General features: G+C 38.8%; 1 protein-coding gene across 1 annotated transcript; it reads left to right on the forward strand.

Moving 5' to 3' along the window:
* Window positions 1–19: 19 nt before the first annotated feature.
* SLC30A7 (solute carrier family 30 member 7) lies at window positions 20–25,633 on the forward strand. Its single transcript, XM_066325302.1, has 11 exons — window positions 20–163; window positions 325–426; window positions 4,478–4,591; window positions 6,017–6,104; window positions 7,776–7,902; window positions 8,860–8,997; window positions 10,490–10,540; window positions 12,432–12,567; window positions 20,252–20,342; window positions 21,278–21,427; window positions 22,230–25,633. The coding sequence occupies exons 1-11, from the start codon at window positions 84–86 to the stop codon at window positions 22,275–22,277; spliced, it is 1,125 nt and encodes a 374-aa protein (XP_066181399.1). The 5' UTR covers window positions 20–83; the 3' UTR covers window positions 22,278–25,633.
* The last annotated feature ends 1,638 nt before the right edge of the window (window positions 25,634–27,271 follow it).

The raw sequence follows: 27,271 nt of genomic DNA on the forward strand, positions 1-27,271 counted from the left end.
GGCGTGTGGGCCGGCCGGGCAGCGCTCCCGCCCCGCCTGCCCATCCTGCCGGCCCGGCGCGCCGCGGCCCCGCCGCCGGAAAGATGCTGCCCCTCTCCATCAAAGATGATGAGTACAAGCCGCCCAGGCTCAACCTGCTCAGGAAGGTGTCGGGTTGGTTCAGGTAAGTAGCCCAGGGCGGGCCAGACTGGACGCTGCCGGCGCCGCGGCCGAGCAGAGGGGCTGCGCCGGCTGGTGCCGCGGCGCTCGGGCCGCCCGGCCAGCGAGTCCGGCCTCCTGGCGCTGTGCTGGCGGCCGGTGACCCGCGATGTGCTCCGTCCGCAGGTCTATCCTGGCGGACAAGACTTCCCGCAACCTCTTCTCCTTCCTCTGTCTCAACCTCTCCTTCGCCTTCGTGGAGCTGCTCTACGGCATCTGGAGTAACAGGTAACCGGGGCAGGGGCGCGGCGGGGCCAGCGCGGCTGCAGCGCGCAGGAAGCGGCGCGTCCCGCCCGGCCAGTGCCACGTCTCCTCTCGGCGGGGCCGGGCCTCCTGGCCCGCCGTCCGGAGCAGCCGCTCGGCACAGCCTTGGGGGCCGCTGGAGAGCTTCCCCCGACCGGGAGCGCTCTCGTGGGCAGCCACCGGCGCCGCCGTCCCCTCTGCCGGGTTCCGGCGGCGCGGGGGAGGCGCTCCGGCGGGGGGGCACGACTGGGCACATTGCGGAGGAATGCTGTTTGGAATTGCTGCTGCGCTCGGTGCTTTGCTGAGGAGGAAGCCTGGCCTTGGCCCCGTTTACGGGACTCGGGGGCTGTAGCTGCTGCTTGCCACAGAGATCCTCTGTTGGAGAGTGTGGCTTCGTCCGTAGATCGATACCTGGATATCGCTGCCTCAAACATCGTCTGGAGGGAGGAGCTGGGTTTGACACATCCTTGTATAGCTGAGTGGTACTTCACATAGCACAAAAATTCACAAGAGTGGAAAAAGTGGAAGAGAATTGACTAAATTGCTACTGAAAAACCTGTAGCAAAATACAAGAAGAAATGCAGAATAACTAAAGTACTGGTGTACAGTATAAAGGTAGAGAACAAGTGATGGTGCTAGTATTTCTGTCACACTTCATTAGTGATAGAGAAGTTGGTTTATGATGATATTTCAGTCTCTATTAATAGGTCAGTTCAGAGTGGACAGGCATGTAAATGTCATTTAAGTCCAGCAGTGTCCTCCTTACCAAAAGCTGTAACATGGACGCAAATTACTGGAGGTCTCAAGAGCCCTGAGTGAATGCAGTGATGTGGATTTGGAAACGGTTCCATCCTAATATTTGCCATGTTCTGAATCTCTCAAATAACACTATAAAATCCTCAACTTTGATTACAGTAATTGCTGCTGTGGCACCAGTGAGCATGCAGTGCTGTCATGGGCACAGACTATCTTGGCAGCACCCAGACTGTTTTAGATGTGTTTGGTTTTGGCTTTGATGTTGATTCACTTTGCAGTTGTAGGAGGGTATGCATAGTCTGTCTATTTGAGTATGGATTTTTTTTTCTAATAACTCAGCGGGTGTAAATATTTTTCTTATCTGTTCTGGTATAAAGATCTTTGTGTTCACGTGGCTTTGTTCTGATGTCTGTCTTTTAAACGTAACAATTTTTTTGGTAGTGTGGCTTTAAAAAGTCCTGTGTATGAGATAACTGAACTGCAAAACTTAAGTGACACTTACAGAACTTCGTCACTAAAGAATATGGCATATTGGAATTCAGAAGATACTTATTTTTGTTCATATTTAAGATTAAGAATTAGGATTTACTGCATAGCCATTAGTTGAACCTTTTGTTAATATTTCAAGTCACTAGTTTTGGGTACCTAAGTCTAGATTTTGTGCTAGAGCAAAACACTGTATCAGCAAGCACTTCTTTAGTAGAGGGGGGTAGCAGAGGATTTGATGAGGAATGCCTTCAGTCAAAGCAGACAGGTCATGCCTTGGAGAGCAAACAAGTAACAAGCAAACAAAGAGCCATATAGGGAGAATAATTTTGTCATTTTGAAGACAAAGTTCTGTTGCTCCTCTCATGAGAAATTCTCCTGAGCTTCTGTTTGCCATATAGGTTGTTTCCTGAACTCACAACAGAGTGTTGTCTAAATGCTTCTTGAGCTCTGTCAGGCTTGGTGATGTGGCTACTTCCCTGGGGAGCCTCTTCCAGTGCTCAGCCACCCTCTGGGTGAAAAACCTTTTCCAAATGTCTAATCTAAACCTCCTCCAACTCAGCTTCATGCTGTTTCCTCGAGTTCTGTCACTGGTCACGAGTTTGCTGGCTGAGAGCTCGTTTGCTTGTTTAAGGTTGAAATTTGCTATGTATGCACATTTGTCTATTTGATGTTAAACTGAATCAGCTGTGGAAGTGTCTTTATTTAGACACAGTGTGGTTGAGTAGAGGGTTTCTACTAGTTTATACTCTAGGTGATGTGTTTGGTTCTACAGGAGTTCTTGCATGCATCCCATGTTGCTTGTGCTTCACTTTGTTGCTGGTCATTAACAGGATTACTTGATTAGTAATCACTTTGCACCCATTTTTTCTAAGGTTTTGTTACTTTACAGGTCACTTTAAAAGAACCTCAGATGTAATGAGATTGGTCTCTTACCAGGCTTCCTGCCATTTGTGCAGCTCAGTCACTTGTAGCTGTACCTATGATACAGAGCACAGTTATTCCACAAGGTGAATTGCATTGCTGACCCCTGCTGATAAATCCACGTGCCTCTGGCCACCTGGAATTGTTAGCTTAGGTCTTGAAAGCAGCACAGCTGTATTGGTGTTGCACCTAAGGTAAGTCTTGCCTTAGTGAGATTTGCAGGTGTGAGTACAGTGCCATGGTAACTTGCTGCATGATTTCTGGTTATAGAACTTGTATGGGATTTTGTTGGGGTAGCAGTCCTTATACAGTTCTCTTTCCCAGAAGGTTCTATTAAAAGAAAAAAGAACAAACCAATAAAAACCCCATTAAAACCCAAACACCTCAGAAAGCAGTAGGTCTCTGCTTAGCCATACTTATTCCTTCTATTTCATAATCAGTACATCTTAGGCTTACTGTCACTGATTACCTTCTACCTGAATGTTTGATGTGCTTTGTGGTGAGTTTTTTTCTTACTGGATCTTCCTAACTGCTTAGAACCAAACCTAAAATAAGCTGTTTCCCCAAAGATGTCACCTAGTTTTGGGGAGAGGGAAGATGTCACCAAAACCCTTCAATAATTCAATAGCGAATTCCATTTTGCTGCTTCGTAGGCATCCAGCCTATGGGTCTTGTTTTAAACTTTGTTCAGAACAGCTTCACCTCTCCTGCTTTGGTGGGTAAGGACAGTAAACCTGAGGACAGTAAACCATGCCATCATCCCTCTGCCTTAAATGTTGTGTGTATGTGTCCATAAAGTATATATATATATATATAGAGTGAGACACTTGGTCTTTCCTCTCCTTCAAACCCACTTCTTCCACTGTTGAGTGTTTCATCTGAAACACTTAAGATTGATCTTATAATTGTTTTCAGTAAGGCTGAAATGGTTTGGCTTTTCAATGTGAAGTGGTTGAAACTTTGACTAATGAAACTTTGTATTTGGCCTCAACCTGAAAATGTGTCTATCCTCTAGAACTTGTTAAGCCAATAATTGCTTCTTGTGCTTCAGTTTCCAAGAACTGAGTTGTAATTATTCTTAGATAACCAGAGAACTGGGAAAATGGAACTTTTGGGACTGTTGTTTAGCAATTTCTCAACAGTACCTCTCTATCAAATGTCTTTGAAAATATGAAACATTTTTTTCTGTCTCAATGCAAGCACTTCTCTGCCAACTTACAGAACCTGTTCTTGAGTAATTTGGTAAACTTTGGCAGTGCTTGTATGTGGTGTTAACCCTAGTTTACCTATAGCCTACAAACTGATATGAGTTCTACTGACTGGCTAACTCATGAACTGATTTAAGTTGTTTTGAACTTTTTAGCATGCTGGTTTACTGTAACTGTGTTTCTAAATCAAGGTTGATAAACAGCTGTGCATTTGTCTTTGAAATAAGCCATTTAAGATGTGGTCTTTCGGCCTGTAGATCTCAGAGGTGTGTATCTCCTAGTCAGTGCCTTGCCATTGCTAAGGCAAAGATTTGAAGTTGAATTATGTTAATGAGAGATGTGGCTGTGGATACATCTACTCCAGGGATTTTGGTTTGTGTCTGTGGAAACCACCTTTCACTGTCACCATAATCGTGTGCTAGGAGGACTTTTTTGCCAAGTACTCTTCCAAAGTGCCTTCTCTAAGCTGACAAAAGCAGTTTTGGAATCATACTTGTGTGGGTGATGAAGTGTGAATTTCTCCTGTCCATAGCAGAACCATGCCTGAAGCTTAGAAACACAGTGTATTCTGCTAGTGTGTAAAAGATAAATGTCTGTGGGGTGTTTTTCATACTCAACATGTAGCATATGGAACATAACACTTTTTTCCTGTTCTCTTTCAGTTTAGGTCTAATATCAGATTCTTTTCATATGTTTTTTGACTGTACTGCTCTATTGGCTGGATTAGCAGCTTCAGTTATTTCAAAATGGAGGTCAAATGATGCTTTCTCATATGGGTAAGAAACTTCTGGCTGTTACCTTAATGTATTATACTAAATTCTTAGGTAGTAATTTTTCACTTATAAACAAAAGCTTCTCGCAGAATGTGGAAAAACTATGTTAAAAGTGAGAGTTTTTTAAAGTGAGCTATGTAAACATCTAAGTTAATAGAAATAATACAAATATGAAGGCATTGCTTTTGGGAAGAAGGTTTATCTCTTTCAAGATCTCTCTGATCATACTTGGAAACAAGTTAGAGAGCAGAAAGTTGCCCAGTAATACACTGCACTGCCGTGTGTTAATGGCAACAGTGAAGAGCAAGCAGCCACATCCCAGATTTGTCCTCACAGTGAGGAGCATTACAGGGATTCCCAGACTGCTGGTGTCCCACTCCTCCTTTGGAACAGAAAGCTACAACTGAAAGGAGCCAAGTGTCAGTGATGGTGCATTGGAGATTATAAGCCATGATTCTTGGAATCAGCAGGATTTGGGAGCTGTGAGGGCCCCAAGGCTGAGGTGAGTCATTCCATACTGCCCTTGGTGGATTTACCTGCTGCAGCTGGCAATGACAGACACTTGGCTCCACTGAGCATGTCAGTTGTGCCCTATAAAGCAATACTGGTGGTACAATATTATTAATTGGTAATCCTGATTAACAGCAAATGAGTTGCAGCATGGGCATTCCCCATAACATTTTTGACTTGTCAGCATTTAGCTTCAGCTGCCTTGCTTAAGTGTGAATCAGATAGTTTGAAACTTAAAGCACAGTTTAATGTAGGTGGAAGCTCCAGTATGCATAGAAATCAATTTAGAGAGAATCATACCATGAACTAATTGCAGTGAAAGCACATTCTGTATTAATTACTGCTGAGCATTTAAACAGCTGGTGTTCCATTTATCAGAGAACAGCCACACTTAATTAAATTTGATGTTTGCTACACTGAAATTGCATATTATTCTAACCTGGCAGTTAGTTATTGTCAAAATTTGATGTTTGAAATAATTAATGTCTACTTAAAACTTTCACTGAAAATCTGTGTTCTAAAGGGAAAGCAAATTAATACATGTCTTTTTGATATTAAACATAACACCAGAAAACTTTGATTAGATTTCGCATGCTTATCTTAGTTTGTGGCTTCCAAATTACGTTTATACCATAACTTTGGGTAGACATAATCTTAAATGTAAAGATTTTGACATATTGAAAGATTTCTTTCATCTAGATCAGGGAATGGCTGATCTGGATCAGGTAGTTTCTGTCAAAGTACACCATGGTCAGTTTTATATACTCATCCATAATTTATATGCTATCTTCCATTTAGCAAATTCCTGTGTAATATAACTGAAAACTAGAAGATTACACTCCAGTCTCTTATGTTCTCATTTTCAGAATTTAAAAGAAAGTGGCAATACCTGCTATTACTTTTTTTTGTTTCTTGCAGTTATGTTAGAGCAGAAGTACTTGCTGGTTTCGTAAATGGCTTATTCCTCATCTTTACAGCATTCTTTATTTTTTCTGAAGGTGTTGAGGTATGTTAAGAAATCAATTACACTATTACATTCTATAATTATATGGATAAACGTTTCTGGTTTTAATAGGAATAAATTATTGAAATTTATGAATTGAAAATTTAATTTATGTTCATAATTGACTAAAAATCTGATGTGAACAGAGAATAGGGCCATCTGAAATTGTTGTTTCATGACAGAGAAACCCAGCTTTTTCAGTGCATCTGTACTAGCTTCTTAAATAGTGTATTTTGTTTATGTGTAAAGATTCTGTGAGATGAAGCCTGTTGGTTTTTTTCAGCCATTTAAGGATGTCTTAGAAAGATCTTCACTTCTTATTGTTAAAGAACAAATGAGGCCAAGAAAGGAAGACCCAAACTAGTCATTCAGGGAAGTTAGTCATAAGTAACATGCTGAGAAGCTAGACCAGCTTGTTAAAGAAAGAGCACTGTTCTCCAAATCTTGAAGTCTGATATAAATGCCAAGTAGTAATGGCTTAAACATTTACAAGGACTCTTTTCTTGTATTTTATTTTTTACTTGATTCGTTTTTTTGGTTTTTTTTTTAACTTGGTTCAGGTAACCATTGCAAGATTGCAATTTAGACATTAGGGACAACATCAAGGATTAAAATGGATAAGTATTTCTAATCAGCTTGAATTAATGCTTTTACTTTGTAATGGGAAATACACTGTAGATTTGTTTTGAGTTCAGGGTCCGAGTAAGTCTATTGAGTTTTTCTCTTATCAGCAGAGAATTTGGAATAGCTTTTTCCACAGTGAACATTTTTCTAGATTTATAGGCTTGTAAATACTTCTGAATCAGTTAAAGCTGGGCTGAAATTGCCTAAAAGCCTGGGAAAACTTCAAATCTAGAAACAGGAGCAAAACTTACTAGTAAAATTAAAAACCATGACAGGGTCAACAGTAATACTGAAGCATACTCTTCCTGCTGATCTGAGCTCCCATGCTAAGTATTTTCTTTGCTTGTGATGGTGACTTTCTCTCAGTTACTTTAAAATTTCACTGTGCTAAATGTTTTATTGTCTTGCTATTTACTCCCTGTATCTTTCACCCTTGTGGAGAGATGGTGAATGTTTTTCTCCTCTGTCAGTAGTAATTTACACTCATCAACACTTAGCTTCAGATGCAAATTGTATTAGGTCTATAATCTCATTGAGAAAAAAATTCCAGAGAAATAAAGGTAAAAAAAATTGAAAAAAATCAATATAGATTTGAGAATTTCTAAAAAATGTCATCATTTGTTCTGAGTCTTCATTTCATTCCCCTCATTGCCTCACCTTTCTAAGGAAGAAATGACATTCTAGCCTCTTGGAAGCCTTATAGGTGACTTAAGCAATCCACATGCTGGAACAAACCTGAATATACTCAGATTGTGTTGAGCCACATCCCACAGCATAACCAAATCTTATGATAAAACTGAGCTAGACTCTCAGAATATTCTACTGTACTTTCACAGCTTTAATAATAGAACTTTATTTACAGACACTGAAAATTGGTCTGTGTATCATCCCAAAAACTGGAAGTCCTGAGTAATTTTTAATTATGTCTATATATATGTTATGTATGAGAATGTTCCTGTATCTAAGTAATTTTGTGATGCCTTTTAATAATGTGAGGGGATTGTAAAACTCTACATTTGCTTTTGGTTTGTTTCTTTTTTTTTTTTTTAGAGAGCACTTGAGCCTCCCGATGTGCATCATGAGAGACTTCTTCCTGTTTCTATACTAGGATTCATTGTAAATCTTATAGGAATATTTGTTTTTCAGCATGGAGGTCATGGGCACTCACATGGCTCTGGTAGGATGTAACTTCCAGTATTGTTTCCTTTCTTGGCAGCCTTGTTCCAGGGCCTTTTCATGCCCCAGTATTACATTTGATGTCTTGTTCATGGCAATCTTAGCCAAATGTGTGTGTGACCTCTTGCTCTGTTGACTTGTGTGTTTTATTACCAGTCCTGGTATGCCACTGTTGTTACTTCTCATGTTAATATCCATTAACTGGAACACTTAGGAGTCCAGAAGCTGCTTTCTGGAGTTCATACACTCTCCTGCAAGTTCATACACCTTTTTGAAGGAGATTTGCAGAGCATTGTTTTGGACAAATTCAAGCTGGGCATAAGCAAGGTTCTGGCTGGAAAATGTAGAAACTGTATTTGAACCAAATTTTAAGCATGAAATGATTCTGCTTCAGATGCTTCTCAAGTTAGTGTCTTTTGAAATGAAATGCAGAATTTATTTGCCTAAGTACACGTGGTAAACACTCTGGGGCTTTTTCTGCAAAGCCTATGGGTCTCTCTTTGAGCTTAACATATAAACTTAACATATAGACTGATGGAAGGGCATAGTCTTTGGTCTTTAAGCAGCAATCCAAGCTTGAATTTTTAATCTGCAAATGACAGTCAATTTCTGCTTTTTTAAACCAGCTATTTTTAAAGTGCTTATATCTAATGAAGTGTACATTTTTCAAATTGTACTAGAAGTCTAGCACAACAAGTTTCAGAAGTGGGAATGTATAAAAGCACTTGACTTCTCAACCCTTGTATATTTTATGTGTCTATATATATCTAAAATATGTCTACATAGCAGAGCTGTGTAGATGACACACCTTGTGTGTTAAGTTCCTTATTTAAAGCCATACCTTAAGGTAACCTAAAAGATGAATAGGTTTTGAGTAGCTGAGAAACAAATGTAATTGTATTTTTATTCCTCGTTTATGCATTCATAAATTCACTCTGATGGTGCTGTTTGTTTATAGGGCACGAGCACAGCCATTCTCTATTCAATGGTGGTCTCAGCCATGGGCACAGTCACGGAGATCATGGACACAGCCATGAACATAAACATTCCCATGGTCACGGCCATGGACACTCTCATGGTCAGGATTATTGTCATGGTGAGTACTGAGTTGATATCATAGACTTTCCTGACTCACTCTAAATCCCTAATTAATAACTTACTGAGAAATAAAAAGAGTGTGTTGTCAGCTTGTTGTCATCATATATGGAAGTAGCTTCATTAAATGTCTGGTATGCTCTGCCACTACTGTGTTTTGTGACTCATTTTGTGTTTCACTTGCAGTAATTTCAATGTTAGTTTTTAAAGATTTTGCTTCACTTCTGGTTTTTGAGTGTACACTGTAATGTGTGTTGGCAAAAGATGGAACTGCTCTATATTATTGCAGTAGAATAAAATTAGTTATCAAATGCCCTGTTTCAATTTTTTCGATAAAATCAATTGACAGTGTTGAGCTGTTTTGCTACTGTTCTCCATTTGTATAATTTTTCAGCTCAAGATACTAGAAAAAAATAAACCAGTGAACTTTAGATACTTGTGGATTGTTAGTTGTACTTGGTTTGTCATCTCAAATAAGACATTACCCATTTTGAGTAGTTGTCATCTGTTTTAAGATGGTTATGAAAAAGATACTTGTTATGTTAGCTATGCTGAAATCTTTTCTATGAAGGTAAACCATCTGAGAAGAGAGATTCATCTAAAATATGGTCAGTAGCCTTCCTAGGGGAGAAGAGATTGTGTAGGTATCACCTATTTGAAACAATGCAAATGAAAGCCTTGTGGTAATGAAGAGTCATCAGTCCTTCTTGCTTAAGCCATAAACTGAGATCTGACATGACCCAAAATGGGCACATTCAGAACAGGAATAGTGTGGGAACTGACAGACAGGAGGTGACAAAGAGTGTAAAAATATTTACTTGTCCCTTCCTTGCTATTCTTAGAAAATTGGCGTTTGCTTTCCAGTAGTTCTCCTGGAATTTGATTGGAAAGCAGGAGCTCTCTGCTTCTGCCTCTTCCTTGCCTTCCCCAGGCCCCCACCCTTGTAAACCAGTGAATGTAGCTATGTGTCCTGTGCAGTTCGATATTCAAATCAGCTGTTGTGTAAATTATCGTATATCTTCTCTAAAAGCCTTTTGCTATCCTTTAACAAGTTTTTTTCTTGAAATATCTTTCAGATTAATGCTACAGAGGCATTAATCTGCCTGGATGAGAAGAGTTTTTACTTACTTGTTACTTCTCCAAGTCTTATCATTGTTTTTTACATTAGGTATAAATGCTTGCTTAAGTGAAGTATTTCTGGTTAGCAAATTTATTTGAACCTACTCTCCGTTTATTTTACTTAAGAACAAATGTAGATAATTTATTTTTGTAAATACCTATGTAGAAATCTATTGTGTAAAGCAATGTTATATTTTAAAGAGAGTATTTTTAGACTTTCAACTAATTGCTGCATTAAAAAACTAAACCTTGACTAAAAGCTGGTGATTGTGAGCAGCCTCTCTGTCCAAAACATTTCTGAAGGGAAGAGTGTAACAAACGACCACTAGAGACAGCCTTTATCTAGGTTAATATGTCAGTATTTGCCTTCACAGATGACCATTCCCTTGAAGTAATGGCTGGATCCAGCAAACAGATTTTACAAGGTAGGATGAAAATAAGTGTGGTGGTTTATTTGTTTTGTCACAGTCTGCCTGCCTGGGTCTGTCACACATCTGTTTTAGAGGGTTCCTCTGGATAAATGCCATGTTTTTCTCAAATGAGCTATTTAATGAAGTTCCATTCCCGCTGTAAACAGCTCTGTTGTATGCTGTGTGTGATTAGGTGTTGAGACATTCACAGAAGTCTAAATGTCATGCAGTGTCAACACCATTTAGAAGAGGCATCCCGAAAGCTGGGCTTCAGCTTCTGTTCTTGATGCTGGAAAATGGATGAAAAACTAAGGAAGAGTGCTTAAAAGCAGAAACCAGAGGAGCCTAATTGCAATATATGTTCTGTAACACGAAAGTGGAGATTTATAACATGCAGATTGATGTAATTGTTATAGAGTACCTGAGTTTAAAACTTGCATTTCATCAAGTTCTTAGAGTTGGTTTAGAGCATCTGAATTTCTTGAAGTAGTATTGGAGTCCCTGATCTCCTGAGCATTAATTATGGATAATTTAAATGTTGGTTTTGAGCTTTGGTTGGCTGTTTATTGGTTTTCTTTCGCTTTTTTAAATGTTCAGAAGTTAAAGGGAGACAATTATGAGATGTAGGAGGTAGTAATTATTTGGCATCCCCAAATGTACATAGGGGATTTTTTTATTGGATGGTTTTCTGGCTTGTTTGTAGTCCTTGAGAAGGAACACTTACAAGTTCTTCCAGAATTTACAGTACACTGTATTGTGTGTATATATATTCAGTACTTCAGTTGAAGATATTTGAAATACCTTTTTGATATCAGTCTTTTCATGAAAGACTCATTTTAATTGAAGCATATTAAAATTACCTGACTGTATTTTAATTTTTCAATATTGAGGGAAAAAAACCCCACCAAGTGATGCCAGGACAGTCACTGTCAAGACAATCACTCCCAATCACTCACATCCCACCAGCAGATCAGTGCCTAGGGAAGTCTGAGCAGCAGCTGTTTGGGAAAGACAACACTCTAGTCCTATTGGGGAGCGTGGTGCTGGATGGTATAAAGTGTCTCTCTGGTCCCTTTGGATCAGCTGGCCTGGCTGTGTGCCCTCCCAGCATCTTGTCCATCCCAGCCTTGAGAAACAGAAGGCTTTGATGCAGGGTGCTGTGGGCTAGCTCTGCCCTAGCCAGACCCAGTAAAATGTAGACTTGGAGAAACCCTCAAAGAGCTGCTTTATAGTGGTGTGTTGTTTTTACAAGAGGGGGTTACCTGTCTGGAGCATTTCATTCAAAAAACTGTTTCTGAATGACTTCCAGTCACGGCCAGCAGAGAGCTCCAAAGGCTAAACTTTGACTAGCTGCAAAGTATGTGTTTCTTTGTACTTGAAGGCAGTGTTACTCTTCAGAATAAGAGTAAGGCTTTTGATGTCTACAGTATTAATTCTCAAAACTATTTGTCTTGGATTTGTTTGCCAAATAACTTATAGAAGGTGCTGTCAATTAAACATTAGCACATGTCAAAGCTTCACAGAACTGTTTCTGTTAACAGTCTGTCCATCTTATACAGAGCTCACTACTGTAGACATCAGGGGATATGAGTTTCTCTACTATAATACATAGGTATTGAATGAACAATGTCCAGCTGTAGCTGTTAAATCACTGTTCAAGTTAAAAACCTTGCTATGGAATACCCCTTAATGCTAAGTGCATAACAGAATGAATAAATTCTTCAAATGGCTTATATTCTACAAATACGTTAAAATCTTTTTGTGTTTGACCCAAAACTGACCACAAATTTTAAAAGTATAGATCATATTATCTAGTTCTTGAAACTCCTTGTTGTAAAACATCTCTAAAATGCTCCATTAGCTTTAAGAATACCAGCTTGTAATGGTATCACTTGATCTCTTACAGGTGTATTTCTGCACATTGTGGCAGACACGCTGGGAAGTATTGGTGTAATCATATCTGCTCTACTGATGCAGAACTATGGTCTAATGATAGCAGATCCTATTTGTTCAATGCTGATAGCACTACTTATAGGTGTAAGGTAAGTGTTGCTGTCACTGGTATTTGGCAGGATTTCTGATGCTAGTTACAGCAGAAATTGCAGCTCAGAAGAAAAAGGGGGTTTGTTATGCTAATGACTTACATTTGCTTTTCTTCCAAGAGTGCAGCCAGTCTGGTGAGCTCTTACATGAGCTATCTTTCTTTCCTTTTGCTACAGCTACAACTTTCACTCTTAAATTGCATATTTTGTCCTTCTTTGCATAATAATTCAAAAATGTCTTTCAGGTTCAAACTGTAGAAAGCTTCATCTCTGTATTTAGTACATGCTTATATAAACCAATGTACTCCAGTAAATGGAGCAGAATGGTTTCAGGGCAGCACAGTTGAGACTGCTGGCACAGGATGTCCCCTTGTCCTTGACAAATCAAGGCTGCTAGGTTTTAATTTTGTTTTCTTATCTCGACAAGAAGTATCTTTTCCTTTGTATTTGCACTCTGAGACCGCTTTATTCATGTTAGAGCTGATGGAAATGCTTCACGTACTTCTGGATTTCACAATTGTTTCTTACCAAGATCACTATGAATGTGAAGCTATTTCGATTAGACTGGTCAAGCAAATATTTCATTCAGTGACGTTATGAGGCTTTTTTTGGCAGCAGTTTCAATGGTGCCATAGGGCAGTGTGCCACAACTCCAGTTACAACCTAAGAACTGAGCACCTTTATCTGTTCAGCAGTGGTGAGTGTCATCTGATGAACTGCAGCTACTTCTGCTCATACCATGTACGGCATGTTTATGGCTTGTGCATGACAGCATTCACAGGATTATTGATGTGAATCTCCCTGTTAGTCAAAGTAGGGCAGCAGGCTTCAGACACAACGCCCACAGAAATGTCTGTGCTAGAAATCACCATTAATTTACCACTTTAACCTTTGGAGATTTTGACTTCAACCTTCTGTGATTTCATCAACCACAAGTTATTACAAACTACTTCTAGTACTGAAATCTCAAAAAATGGGAAAGAAAATGTGCAGGTTTCCAAGGGGGAAGAAACTACTGCTGAGGCAGAGGTAGTAGCTGAGTAAAACACAGGTTTCCACACACTTTGTATTTTGAGGGTCCATCTTAAAGAGTACAGCAGAAAATACCACATGGATGACAATTCATCTTTTTCTTCCATTCATACGGTAGTTGAAATGACATTGAATTCCATAATAGAGATGTCATAATAATGCTGTTTATAGGTTTTCTAGCACAGATAGAAGGAATGTTTGAGATCCCTTCTATGCTGAAAATGATGGAGAAGTTCACTATTGGATGTGTGTTTTGATTTGGTCCCAGACTTCAGCCTGTAACATTGTTTTGTTACTCCACTATGCTATAAATGATCAGTAGAATAATTCTGCTGTCAGTGCAGTCAGCTGCATCATAGCTGATAGAAGCAAGCCTGCATTTCTTGCCAACTGACACATCCTGGCACATCAGTGGAGCAAACACTAATTGCAGGGTTGGGTGGTTTTGTGTTGGTAGTTTGTTTTCTAAGCACTCAACAGACTTTAACTATTGATAGTTTTGCTTGAAATGCACTTTAAGATCATAAATAAGATTACTGGCATTTTCAGATGGCTGTTGAGAACTTGGGCCCATTTTTGTAGTGTTTGACTTTAGTAATCTTCATTTACACTTCTGGACATAAAATCACTGTTAATTTTGGCTTACTCTTCACTATGCTGTGTTTGAAGTGTCCTTTAAGAATTAGTGCAAAAGGGTTTTCAGATTTTCCTCTACAACAGTCTTCAGGAATATGGGAGCCCAGCTGATGCTTGCTAGGATATATAACAGTTTTGTACTTAATCTTTTAAAGTTACCTAGATCTAACCCAGAGGAAAAAAAAACTACTGAAGTTCTGTGAAATTTGAATTTGAGGGGAATAACATCACAAAAATACTTTAAATTGGAAATGGCAAGAGCTGTGTCTAGTTCGAGGGTGGGGGGTGGGGGTTGGGGCTGGATATTTGGGGTTTGGATTTTGGTTTTTTTGGGTTTTTTGTCTGTCCACTCATGGGATATTTGTGGGTTTGAGGTGGGAAGGACTGGGATGTTCAATTTCTAGTACAGGAGTTGGCTGTCAATTTCTGTGGGCCAATTTAAAACCTTGATAAATAATTTTTGGGGTAACTTTGGCTTCAGATTAAATAATTGTATTCTGTTTCAAATGGATATTTGTCAATTTTGTTTGTATCCCTCTTAACTGTTAAACCAACTTTGGTAAGGTAAGGTGGAGTAAGAGTATGTGTGTGCCCCAACAGGCAGACCCCATTCATGTGTGTTTAAAAATCAGGATCTGTTCTGTAATTAGGATCTTTGTGCCTGTAATAAAAGAAGTATAGTTTTGAGCCAGAGGTGCAAAAGCCAGTAATTCGAAAATTTTAATAGTGTTTGGGGACTTGGCCCTAATTGGAACTGTATTTGCTTAGTTATTGCTTAATAGGCTGAGTTTGACTTAGAGAGTCTGCAGGGTATGAGTAGGGGGTAGGTTAGATCCAGGACTTAGTTTGTTTTAGTTAGGTTTTGTTTGGGGTTTTGTTTGTAAATCTGTATTCTTTCTATGATACTTTTGTATACAAAGAAGGAGTAAAGGCAGAACAGAAATCCTTATTGCTTTTTATGGAACTATGTCTGATGATAGAATATCAAAGCTATTGTGTGAGAATGCAGAGGAAAACCATTGCTCTTAATCCAGAATTGCTTGTGTCTATGTGAGATAAGTGCTCATTCATTTTATATTGAGGCTTTGCTTGCTTCAGTGTTGGGCAGCTCTCTGGTTTATTTGAGGGTTGCCTGCTCCTATTAGTGGATCTTCTCTGTTCAGGTTTCTGAAATGGTGGCCACACTTAACAAAGAAATCACAAAAATACCTGTATCAGATGATTAAAAGCTCCCTGGTGCAGTGTAAAGCTCTACAGACTCCACTTTGTAAGCTGTTTTGTCTTGTGCATGTGCAGAAGGGTTAAGCAGTGCTTCTTCAGAGAAGTCAAGCAGTGCTTTTAAATCAAATGGCTGAGTCTTATTTTAGACAACATCTCTAATTAGTGCAAATTGTCAGCTGCTGACACATTTGCTCTGTGATCCTTTGCTAAGGGTGCTGTAGGGTGACATTCTCTGCCTAACTCCTCATGAGTTAGCACAGAACATTCTGACTGCACAGTGAAAATCCTTTGTGGGATCTGAATTTTCCTGGATGAAGCCACTAATATCTAATGGCTCTTTCCTCGATTACTCTGTACTGTCTCATGCAAGAAAAGCATAAATAGAGCATGCTTAAAATAGACAAGTCTGTTTTACCAGCATTTTAATTTTCTTTTAAATGAAAGTTTGACCATTGCTATTTCATTGTAGTTTAGGCTGACATTCTTGAAGTTTTTTCAAAAGTGTTGTCCATGTAATTATGTGTGCCTTGAATCAGTAAACAATTTCCCAAGTCTCTAAACTACTTTTAATATTTGAAACTGAATACTCCTTTAGTTTTTAACCTTAGTATTCTAAGCCTTATTCTGAAATGTTGAAGCAATTTTAGTATTTCAGTCAGCTATGCGAAACTAGTCACCATGCAAAAGCCACAGCTCTGGTATAAATCAAGTTTTTCCTAAACCACTATTAGACCCACATGTTTCTAGAAAGGCACAGTAGACTAAATGTGATACTAGATTGCACAGAGCATGTAGACTGCATATTAAGTGGTCAAAGAAATGAGGCAATTTACTGCAGTCATTCAGTGAAGTTGTTTCCATGGGTTACATAAGTTTTTGCATAAAATCTTGAGCTGCTTGAACATGATATAATATGAAAGAGTTTTGAGGGAGGGTGTGCCAGTAACCTTTGAGGCCTTTCATGTTTGGGGCATAGCAGTATAAAAAAAAATTACTTTTTAATAATGAAGTACTGCATTCATTAAGATTCAGAATGAACTTTCCATAGCAAAACTCCTCCAAACTAGTGTGTTTGTTCTTGGTGTTATTTTAAGCCATTATTGCTAAATGTCAAGCGCTACCATTATTTACAGGGTAATGGTACTGCCAGCCTTGCTTGAGAATCAAGGTACTGCATTGTTATGAGAACAAAGAATTCAAAGTCAGTAAAGCAAATGTTAAACCTGTGCTCCTTGTCTTGAGCAAAGCTTGCAGTCTGATTAAAATTGCCATTGCCTAATAAAATAAATTTATTAAAGTTCTGAAACGGGCCAATAGTCTTCACACTGCGGATATGGATGGTGGCTGGGAAAAAAGCCTAGAATTTGGAAAATTTGCTGTAGATTTTGAGCTTTGGTGTTTTAAAAACCTTAGCTGGTCTTGATCCTTAGCAATTTTGTTTACCTTCCACAAAACCTGTGACCAATACCCCCTATTTTCTGTAGTGCTGAGAACACTGAATTAATATCCTGCTGCGCTCTGAGTGTGATGTCTGTCTAAAGGGTTCTTCACCCAGAGTTGTTTTTAGCTTCACAGTCCAAGATCATGACAATGCTAGGGTCTTGCTGGCTATGCCTACAGAAACAGTGACCTAAACAGGACGGCGCTGCAATGGGCATGAGTGTTACCTGACTGTAATGCAGGTTAAATAAGACTCTGATGCTTTCACTCTTAATTTTTAATCAATCCGTGTGTAGTAGTGGCAGGCTGGATTTATCAGATAAATGTCAATAGTTAGTTTATCTTGATTTGTTTGAACACCTTCCACTTCTTCTGTAACAGTGTATGTGTAAATGTGATGTGCTGTAATGTTAGCTGCCTTTGCTTTTCTGGCCTTTGTAGAGGATATGTTTTTGTTTCAGATCTTGCTGTGGGTGAGTTCTTCTTTCAAATTTTATTGTCTTGTAAAAGAGTGTAATATTTTAGATTTAAGGCCTGATAATCAGAAAGCAATGGAATTGTCTACTTTAATAGGAAACCTTACTGACTGCTTATGCATGAGAAAGCTTTCCACTTGGCGAGAATTCAGTGTTATTTGTTCTCCTCAAGAATCTTACAAATTCAAGCAAACAAGGCGGGGAAGCACCAGTGCAATAGTTGCTGTGGAGGCAGCCACTTTTTTTTTCCCACTAATGACTAAGCCAAAAAAAAGAGAAAGCTTGGTGAAAAATCTCTAACCGTATTTTCAGCCAGCTTGGTTTTGTCATCTTTAAAATGTTTTCTTATATTTTCTTCAGTCACATGAAGTGGAACCGATATTTCTAGTGCCTCCTAGTGATAAGGTAATACTGGTTTTAGTTAATGTTTGAGGAAAAACCATACTCTGTGTACTTTTGGTTTTTAAATTAAAGGTTTTGTACTTCAGTAGTATGCATGAAACAATGGAAAACATCAGGCATCAGGAAACTGGAATCTGTTGTTTTTGTGTCACTTTGGCTTACAGTAAGATACCATGTGAGTTAGTATCCCTTAGGCTGCCGAGGGGCATCCAGGGCTGCCTTTGCTCTGAACAGCATTTGTGAGGGCCTGTCACATCACTGCAGCTGTGTTTTCAGCTTTCCTTTTTTTTCAGCTTTGCTAAAGATAAACTTTGTATCTGAGCACTGGCTTTAAGATAGAGGAAGAAGTTTTGACGTGGGATATGCTTCAACTTTCATCAACAGTATCAAGCCACATCCTGATTTACCTCTATTCTTTGGACTTTTAAGATGTTCTTGTTTCATAGCCTGTCTCTTCAAATCTACTTTACAATTAATTTCTCTTCCGTCAGATAATGCGCATCTGTTTTATTAAACGGTGTACATAAGTTGTACAAATTATACATTTTTGTTAGCCTTCTCTCATAGCTTTTTCTCACTCTTAGTGGTATGTTTCAATAAAAAGGCAGACTTGAACTCTATTCTGTTAGTTGTTTCCCTGGGAAAAAATATGCAGCCTGTATGTGTGTGGTTTTTGGAACCTTTAGAGTCATATGCTAGAGAGGTCTTGCTAAATTTATGGGCATGAAATAGTTCAAAACTCTTGCCTTCACTTTGCATCCTGAACTTGTGTATTGGTCTTTCAAGGTTTTTATTAAGAAGCAAACCTGCATTTTAAATAGGGAGTTAAACTGAAATCAATTCACCAGTGGAGTGTGTTGGCAGCTCCAGCTCCCTTTGATGTAATGCTTGTGACATGGACATTATTTAGTGAGATGGGTTCATTAATAAGAGAACCTTTTTTCCCTAAACTTTTGTAATCCACTGTAGAATGTGACACTCCAATTAAGCTTCCTTTAGACAGATTGACAGTTATTACATTGCTAAATGTTTGTCTTGGTGACAGGTCTAGTTTAGGCAACTCCTGCTTGCCCCTAATTGCTTCTTCCTGTTTCTGGACCGATGCCTTGGTGGCAGTGCAAACGTGGGAGGCCATGTGCTGGAGAGCACCAGGGCAGTGAATTTGGCTGGAACAACCATTGTGCTTGCAAGGAGACTTAATTTTAGGGTGGTGGTTTCTCCAGGGGTTCATTAGACAAGAGCCACGCAGCCTCTTGCTCCCTCCCACCCTGGCCAAGGTTTAGCCAGGGAGTGAGCTGAGCATCAGCCAGCACTGCCCCATGTTCAAATGGAAACACTTCTTAAAAACTGATGAAGTAATTTGTTCACATCTGCAAATACACAGCTGGTCTATGCCATGCATTCCACATCACCTCATGAGATTTTAAACAAAGGTCCTGCAGTGTCTTTTAACAACTGGTCCAGTTAATCTCTTACAAATGTTTCAGGTGTGCTTTTAATCCCATAACTCCATGTACTGCAGCTGTGATGCCAGTGCTGAACTCTGCAGCAGTTTCTGAAATGTATAATCACTTTTGGTGCAGAATGTTAGGTGACTTGTATGCTCTTGAAATTAAATTGGTATTTAAGCTTTGCTGTTGGGCTACACATATTTGTCATCCACCTGAAAATTTTAGCATGCTCTACTGAACCAGACATGGTGTGTTACTCCTAAACAAAAAAACCACCATGCTGAATACTTAGTAAGAGTATAACCTATTAGTGGTAGCTCCAGGGTATAGGCTTAGTGGTCTCCTGGTTTTATTAAAAAACAAAAAGTATTAATAATAATAAAGGGTATTAGATGTCTTCTTAGTTTGCTGATTAAATAAGACCATTTGGCCAGGGGGGAACCTCTAATTGTTTCCAAATGTTTAACCTTTGAGCTTGGGTGAGACCCTACACTTAATTCACTTCAAGAATATGCCAAGTTCTCTGTTTCTGACAAAATAGCTCTGTTGTAGCTGGACTGTTCCACACTAATTTCGTTTTATGATTACCCCATTATTATCTTAGTTCATAAGAAAAATATGCCTTAAACCAAACACAAAAGCAAACCTAATTTCATTTGAGTATTTTTATGGTTGCTTGTGAATGATTTGCCATTGAAGTTGGTTTTGAGCTATACAGCTGCTTTTGTTATATAACTTCCAAGACACCAAGGGATTTCATCCCAAATCCCGTGATTAAACCATTAATCCTTTGTGACTGACCACCAGTTGACTCTGGAAACCATGGGGGAGAAATAATCTTGCCTTTGATAGGACACCATAGCAAGTTTGTCAGTCCTTTTATTTTATGTACAGGTTTTTATGGTGACTTTCTCAGCTTCTGGAGGAAGAACTACAAAAAAATTTCTCAGCATTAAGGAATCTTAGGTTGCTCTTTGCACCTTTTGCAAATGTAATAATAGCTAATTTTCTTTTTTTTTTTCCTAGTATTGTTCCACTTTTGAAAGAGTCCATTGGGATTTTGATGCAGCGAACTCCTCCTTCCCTGGAAAATGTCCTGCCTCAGTGCTACCAGAGGGTGAGCTCTTCAGCTGTATTTGCTCTGATCAAGCTGCTGACTGACTGAGCCTCAGCTGTGTGTATGAGGATATTTTATGATGTTTTTCCAGTAGTGCCAGTCAAAGGTAACTTAGAACACACAAATGGAGGTACCAGTTTAATTAATACGTTCCCAGAGTCCTAAATTGCATGTAGCTTCTCCTCAGTTTGTGTTTCAAAAATTTCCTATGTTACTTCAGAAAAATGGATCCTGAAGCTATTCCTCCCAAAGTACTTTGTGCTTATACATAACGTTGGAAGTGTATTTATAAGAATACAAAGATTACTCTGGATTTGACCTGTTCTATTTAATTTTTCTATTAGTATGCCATGAAATGCCTTTGCAAAGTTAATATAAAGCACTTGAAAAAGTGCTGCCTTTCCTTGGGAGTTACAGGTTGTAATCATCACATGGAGTGTTTGCTGAAAGTGGAAAGAGGAAAAAACAAAGGTACTGGCAGGACACATCTAAGCCCTCGCAAAATTGTAAATGATATATTAATATATTTGTTAAAGTTAGACTCTCATGAACTGTTTAATGGCAAAATTCACACATTTGCAAAAAGGGCAATTTTAACTGGATGCCATCTCAAATCCAATAACTGACTTTTCTCTCATGAACACCTCTATTTTCAGAAACGGTTTCAGTAAAATATATGTGGAATGTAAATGCAGCAGGGTACAAAATCACAACACATACAGAAAATCACGACACAGACACAAATCCACATTTTCATCTTCCTTACAATAGAGATAGTAGTAAGAAATTTTGAAGTAAGAAAATTTGGTAAAAGATGAGAAAATGCACAGTGAATTAGAAGAATGCATTGGCTTTTATAATACATTCTGTAAAAAAACATAGTACGGACAAATATTTTCTGAAATACACTTTCTAAAATTTGCCTCTATTTTTAGGTGCAGCAGTTGCAAGGGGTCTACAGTTTACATGATCCGCATTTCTGGACCCTCTGTACTGATGTTTACATAGGGACTTTGAAGTTATTAGTAGCTCCTGATGCTGATGGAAGGTGGATTCTAAGCCAGACTCACAATATTTTTACTCAGGTATGTCTTACCAGTGGAAATCACATCTCAAAGCGTAAATTGCTTGTTATGTGATGTGACATTGTAATTCTTATCAAGAAAGGTTAAATATTTGTGAGTTTGGTATCTGTTTTGAAAAGCTTCCCTGCTCCAGCTGTATAGAACAATTCCAAAATACTCAAGTGTGTAGATGGAATTACTGTACCTCTCTACATTAGTTTTTTTATGCCACTTTAAGGAAATAACAGATGTAATTGTCTTAGGTGTATCAAATGGGGTTGATCTATATCGACCTATAAGGAACTAAGAAAGCAGATGAGGCTTCTCTTAGGATAGAATTTCTCACCATGGACTAGACCTACTCAGGCTTTTCACTGCTTTGGCAGCTTGCACGTGTGATGGCTTTCTGGATAGATTTATAATGTAGAACTGGTTTGAACAAGTCCCATGTTACGCTCTTGTGCTTATCTCCATTTTAAACTGACAGTTCTTCAAGCAGCTTGCTTTTCAGGAAGTTAAGCTGGCACAAAGGAAAGTAAGAATTGCTTTGTCCAGCTTCACATGTGGCACTTACTTAGGATGAATCAGAAGAGGTAATGTGGCAAAGCTAATGATAATACATCATTATGTGTGTGCACTTGACTGTGTGAAGAACTCCTTACTCATCTGGTGTTCTGAGTGATGTGCTAAATTTGGAGATGAATTACAGAAAAATAAGATGTTGAGGCTTTTTTCTAGGTCACTTACTGATGTGGGCTGATGCTCAGGACAGGAAACTGCTTTGGCTTTCCAGCGTTTTTAACCTTCCTTCCCTTTTCCACAGGCAGGAGTAAGGCAGCTTTACATACAGATTGATGTTGCAGCCATGTAGTCAATTTCTGGAATGGTGCTGTTGGACCAAAGTTTTCAGTACTGTACTGGTGTAACAACACTTCTTGAGACAGAGCCTGCCTCCACCACATCTGGAATCAACTGAATAGATTTCTGCCCTCGGGCTACAGAGGGAGTTCACTTCTAAGGAGTAAATATTGAATGAATGTTATGGACTTTGGGTCGTGTTTTTTTGGGGGCCCCTAAACTTGTATGTTTTTGAGGGTTTTTTACTTAATAAGATTGTGGTACTGGAAACCCTGTCACGTCTTCAGTAAAGCTGCTGAAACCACTGCTCATTCCCATAAAACCAGTGTTATCGGCAATTGGAAACTTGTTTTGTAGACAATGTCACAATGGCTGACATGCTTCAATATAATTGTATGTTTGTACAATTGTTTGTACTTTGCAAACTTAATCAATCAAACCATATTGGGTTTTCAAAGTGCCTTTTATATCAGGAGAGCTATTTGCCAGCATAAATATGAAGCATCAAAGGGTTTTATTACTTCTACAAATAATCTTGTATGCAGTCTGATTATTTACTAGTGATGTGGGGGGGTTGTGTACTTACAGAACTGTAGATGTTAGACTTACATTATATTTGCATCTTACCAGACAGAAAAATCCTAAATGTAAAAGACAAAGCTGTTGTGAAGAGACTTGCTTCTGAGACAAGTTGGGTATTTTGTTGCACATATCTTGTGAGAATTATTTTAGTCCAAATATTAGATTTAACTCCACTTCTTGGTCTCTTCATACTGTTGAGAGTCATGAGACATTACATGATGCTGCTCATGTTCAGTCACTTAAAAGATGGGCAGCTGAAGGAAAATGCTGGTGATGGAAGCAATGCTTGAAGTTCTTTATTTTCCAAATTATGTGGTGGAAAAAACTAAATCCTGAAATTGTGAAAGCTTAAGTTTCCTTGATTTTAATAGGTTGTTATCATTTTTATTAAAGTGATGAAGTTCAAATTTTGCCTTTCCAAATATTGAAAATAGTTGTTTCTGGTAGTTATACCTGAAATGGAAATAAGGACCCCTTTTCATGCTGTTTTAGCTTATGCTTTTCCCAGGCCGAAAAATCTTATATCTTTCACTATTTCACTGTAGCATTATTTGTTTTCACAGGGGAGAAAGTTCTCAGTGCAGTAAGGGTTGTTGGATTAGGGTTTTTTCCAGAAACATTCTTCTGTCATATATTTTCTAGCATTTGTAATCATTTTACTCAGATATCTGAGTGTCACTTTCAAAAGCAATCTGCTATGTTTGGTATTACAGGTAATAGTTCCACTATGCTATAGCAGTTCACTTAGTAATGGAAGACTTTTTAAGATACATTTTACAAACAGAACATGGTGAAGTAAAAAGCAAAACAGGCATTTTTCTGAGAAATCACAGCTGCCACTGATTGGTATGGACTTTATGTTTATTTTGGTACCTGTCAGAGGTAATACTAAAATCAAGACCCTGAGAAGCTGACAATGTCTATGTAGTAAGTGCTAGGCACTATGAAATTACTGAAGGTTGATTGCAGAAATGGTTTGTTTGCCACTGATATTGTTGAAACCATCGCAGAAATGAAGAGTTTCTTGCATTTATTCAGTTGTTCCTATATAGCACCTGATTTCTTTTTATGTGAAAACACAACACTTGCCAAATTTGATGGTGGTTCCTGAATTTTCCAGTTAAGATGGTGAAACACGAATGCGGATTTTGTCAAAATCTGGGGGGTGTACTCTTGTGCTTAGAACTGGAAACTAGGTGCAAAACAAATGGCAGTACAAACAATAATATTGGTTTTAATCTTTGCCATCCTTTCCACTTTTTGCTTTCCATCGGGGCGCAGGGCAGAGTGCCCTCCCAGCAGCTGCGCCTTCCACATCTCTCTTTCCTGGCCTCCAGCCTGGCACTTGCTGGGCTCCCTCCCTGTCCCATGCACCTGGCAGATGCTGTGCCAGGCCCGGAGTTGCTAACTGGAAGATGGAAGTTTCACAGCACAGGCTGGGGTGCAGGAATCTGTAGGGCAGATTTGAGTACTTCAGTTTAAGATACCATGTATATGTGTGTTCAGACAAGGGGGTGAAAATCCGGTTGCGATTATAGGGTGGAGGTTCTGGTTTTAGTGTGGTGCATATAGACTGCTTCTTGCTGGCTGCCAGCAGGACTTCCTCATTTTTTAGTAGTTACTATTACTGCTATTTGAGGCTAGAGAAGATTGGTTGATATCACTTTAAAGGCAAGCACCAGACAGATCATTGCAATTGTGTCATGATCCAAGAGCAGGCTTTGGTTTAAGTCATCTTTACACCGGCATGTTTCAGGACTGATTGTTCCAGGACTTGTTGAAATACTCTAGTGTTGCCCAAGTTGCTGAGCTTGGCTGCTATTTTAGTTTCTTAATGAAAAGACAACTGCTACTATTTGTTTCCAAGTGAGAACCTGGCAGAGTGGCTGTTTGTTTGATGGTGGTCATGGTGTTCTTTTAAATGTACATCTACCAAATTTTTAATATGGGAAATGGAGTGAAAAAGCCTATAAACCTGTTAGAACTATACAGCGATTTTAATAACTTTTGATAATTTTTTTTGCTTATTATGATTTAGCTGATTGTTGAAAGCATATGTACAAGTCTGAGTTTTCTAGCCAAGCAAGATAGCACTTCATTATGTTTAAACTTTTATACTAAGAAATCTGTCATTTGTCAAATATAATTGGGGATAGTGTAAGGAAGTCAGATTCAAAACAGACTTTTTAGGCTTTCTGAAAAAGGATAAGCATCACAAAATTCTGCAAACACAGTGTATGACTTGTTCAGTCAGTAGCTGCAGTCACATGTAGTATGTCAGTAAAGGAGGGACATTTGATTTTTTTTCACCTCCTAAGGGGATACACACTCAGGTTGTAGGAGAGTACAGACCATGCAGTTGAAAGCAAAAGTGCAGCTTTCCTTGCCCTGAGAGCCAAAGCACCATTATTTGTGTTCTGCTAAGTACTTAACACTGGCTGCTTATGTCACACTTTGCTATTGACACTTTACTGGACATGCAAGGCATGATTTAAACAAAGACTTGTGTGAATGATTGACATCCAGAGATGGGTGAATATCTGCAGATCATGTGCTAAAACTCAGCTTCCTGGTATCCACTTCTGAATTTTGAATGAAGTTTGAAAAGTGTGGTTTTCTGATGTTTTCATGTAGCTGATGTTTACCATGGCGTTACTGGTCTCTCTTTGTGGGTTATTTTTGTCTGTGACTGAAACCAGCAACTTACAACACTGTTGTTCTGAAGACTGAGCCTGCAAAATGCATCATTTTTACCACACCTACAGTAAAATAAGAAGATAAAACAAATCTTACGGAGTGTCTGTATTAAAATGCCTCAATGTTTTTTGTGCTAAATAACTGAGGAAGAAAACTCCTCTTATGAATATGCACAGTAAGGACTGGTTCTTTATAGGCTGATCTGGTAAGTGTACAGCTCTGGACAGACTGGCTCCTTTCATCAGGAGGGCCCCTACAGAGAGCTGAGTTACTCGTGTGATTTGCTAAGCGAAGATGAAAAGTAAATAAACGACTCTGGTTTTTATGTAATAATGCCTACTAAAGCAAAAGTTTAGTTGCATCATTAGTAGAAGCTGCTGACACTATTTTTACACAAAAATTGAAGCTGCTACTTAGTGACTTAGCATTCTTAATTTACTTTTTTTTTTTAAAGAAGTAAAAGTGGGTTTAAAGGTGGAGGAAAATAAATGGTTTCACTTTTTAACTGTTATAAGTGAACCTGTTCTGGGAACGTAAATAAGATACAAGAGGAGAGAATCTGCTGCTGAACTGCAGTCTTCCATCTTCTGCACGCAGTGTGCAAACAAATTGTAAAGTCCATGGCTTTTCTTTCACAGTGCAAATTTTCAGTTGCAGTTGCACAGTGCAGATTTTCAGTGGCATGCTTTTATAAAATGCAAATCTTTATCTTTCTACAATGACACAAAGTCTTTAAATACCAGTTCAGAGCAACAGTTTTAGTCAATAATTAAACTATCATGTTTTCTGCAGCAGCCATCAGATTGCTATGATTCTTGATTATCCCATCCCTTTGAGCAGGACCCTTTAAATAATCTCTCTGATCCTCAATACTGACTCAGTAGTTAATTCCTCCTTTACACTTCTGTGAAAATCCCTATCTGCAGCTTGCTGCAGTTCCCTTTTGGATTTGTCTCTTGTTCAGGCTTTTTTGCAATGCCCATCCCTGTGGGGACTTCCTTGGCCAGACACTGCTATAATGTGAAGCAATGCCAAGCATGCTATGCCTGGCATGCAAAGACTGAGTCTTGCTGGGTGCAAACACTGCTCAACCTACTTGTCTGTTTCAGTGAGCCACAAAAGGTTCCTGCCTATGTGGTAATTTGGCGGAAATAATGTGCAAAAAGAGCTGGGTATTTCACCTCCCATGTGCATTGGAGCCTTACATGTGTGCTGGGATCTTGTACAAGAGTTAAGTGAATCGCTACAGTATCTTGGCTGCAGTGTGAAATAATGTGAATGAAGCAATTGCCAAAATCATTCCTGGTAGCAAACAGCATATTGCTTGCCTTTACCTTTAAATTAAGGAATTACTCTTAGCAGTGAGCTTCAGTTGAATAGCAAAGTGTGTTAAAGGTACCTGTGAAGAAATCTTGCAGGTAACACAAGGCAGCTCACTAAAATTCTGAAGACTATGTATGATTATGTTCTGGAATGCTAATGTTAGTAGCTTAGCCACAGCTTGTCCCAAGTGCAATATTAAGAAATTTTTTATGTAATCTTTTCTACTTGAATACAGTCTATATAAAATGTTAAATATCCTATATTGCTGAAAAGATATAGGATCAAATTTCTTTCCAATAAATTTTCAGTTAAAAAAAAAAATACGCGTAGAGGTCTGTTTTCATCATACTGTGAAGTTGAAATAGCAACCACTTTCATCGACAAGCTGATTTTAAAGAAAATTCT

Source organism: Sylvia atricapilla, chromosome 9 (assembly GCF_009819655.1).
Source record: "Sylvia atricapilla isolate bSylAtr1 chromosome 9, bSylAtr1.pri, whole genome shotgun sequence".
NCBI lineage: Eukaryota > Metazoa > Chordata > Aves > Passeriformes > Sylviidae > Sylvia > Sylvia atricapilla.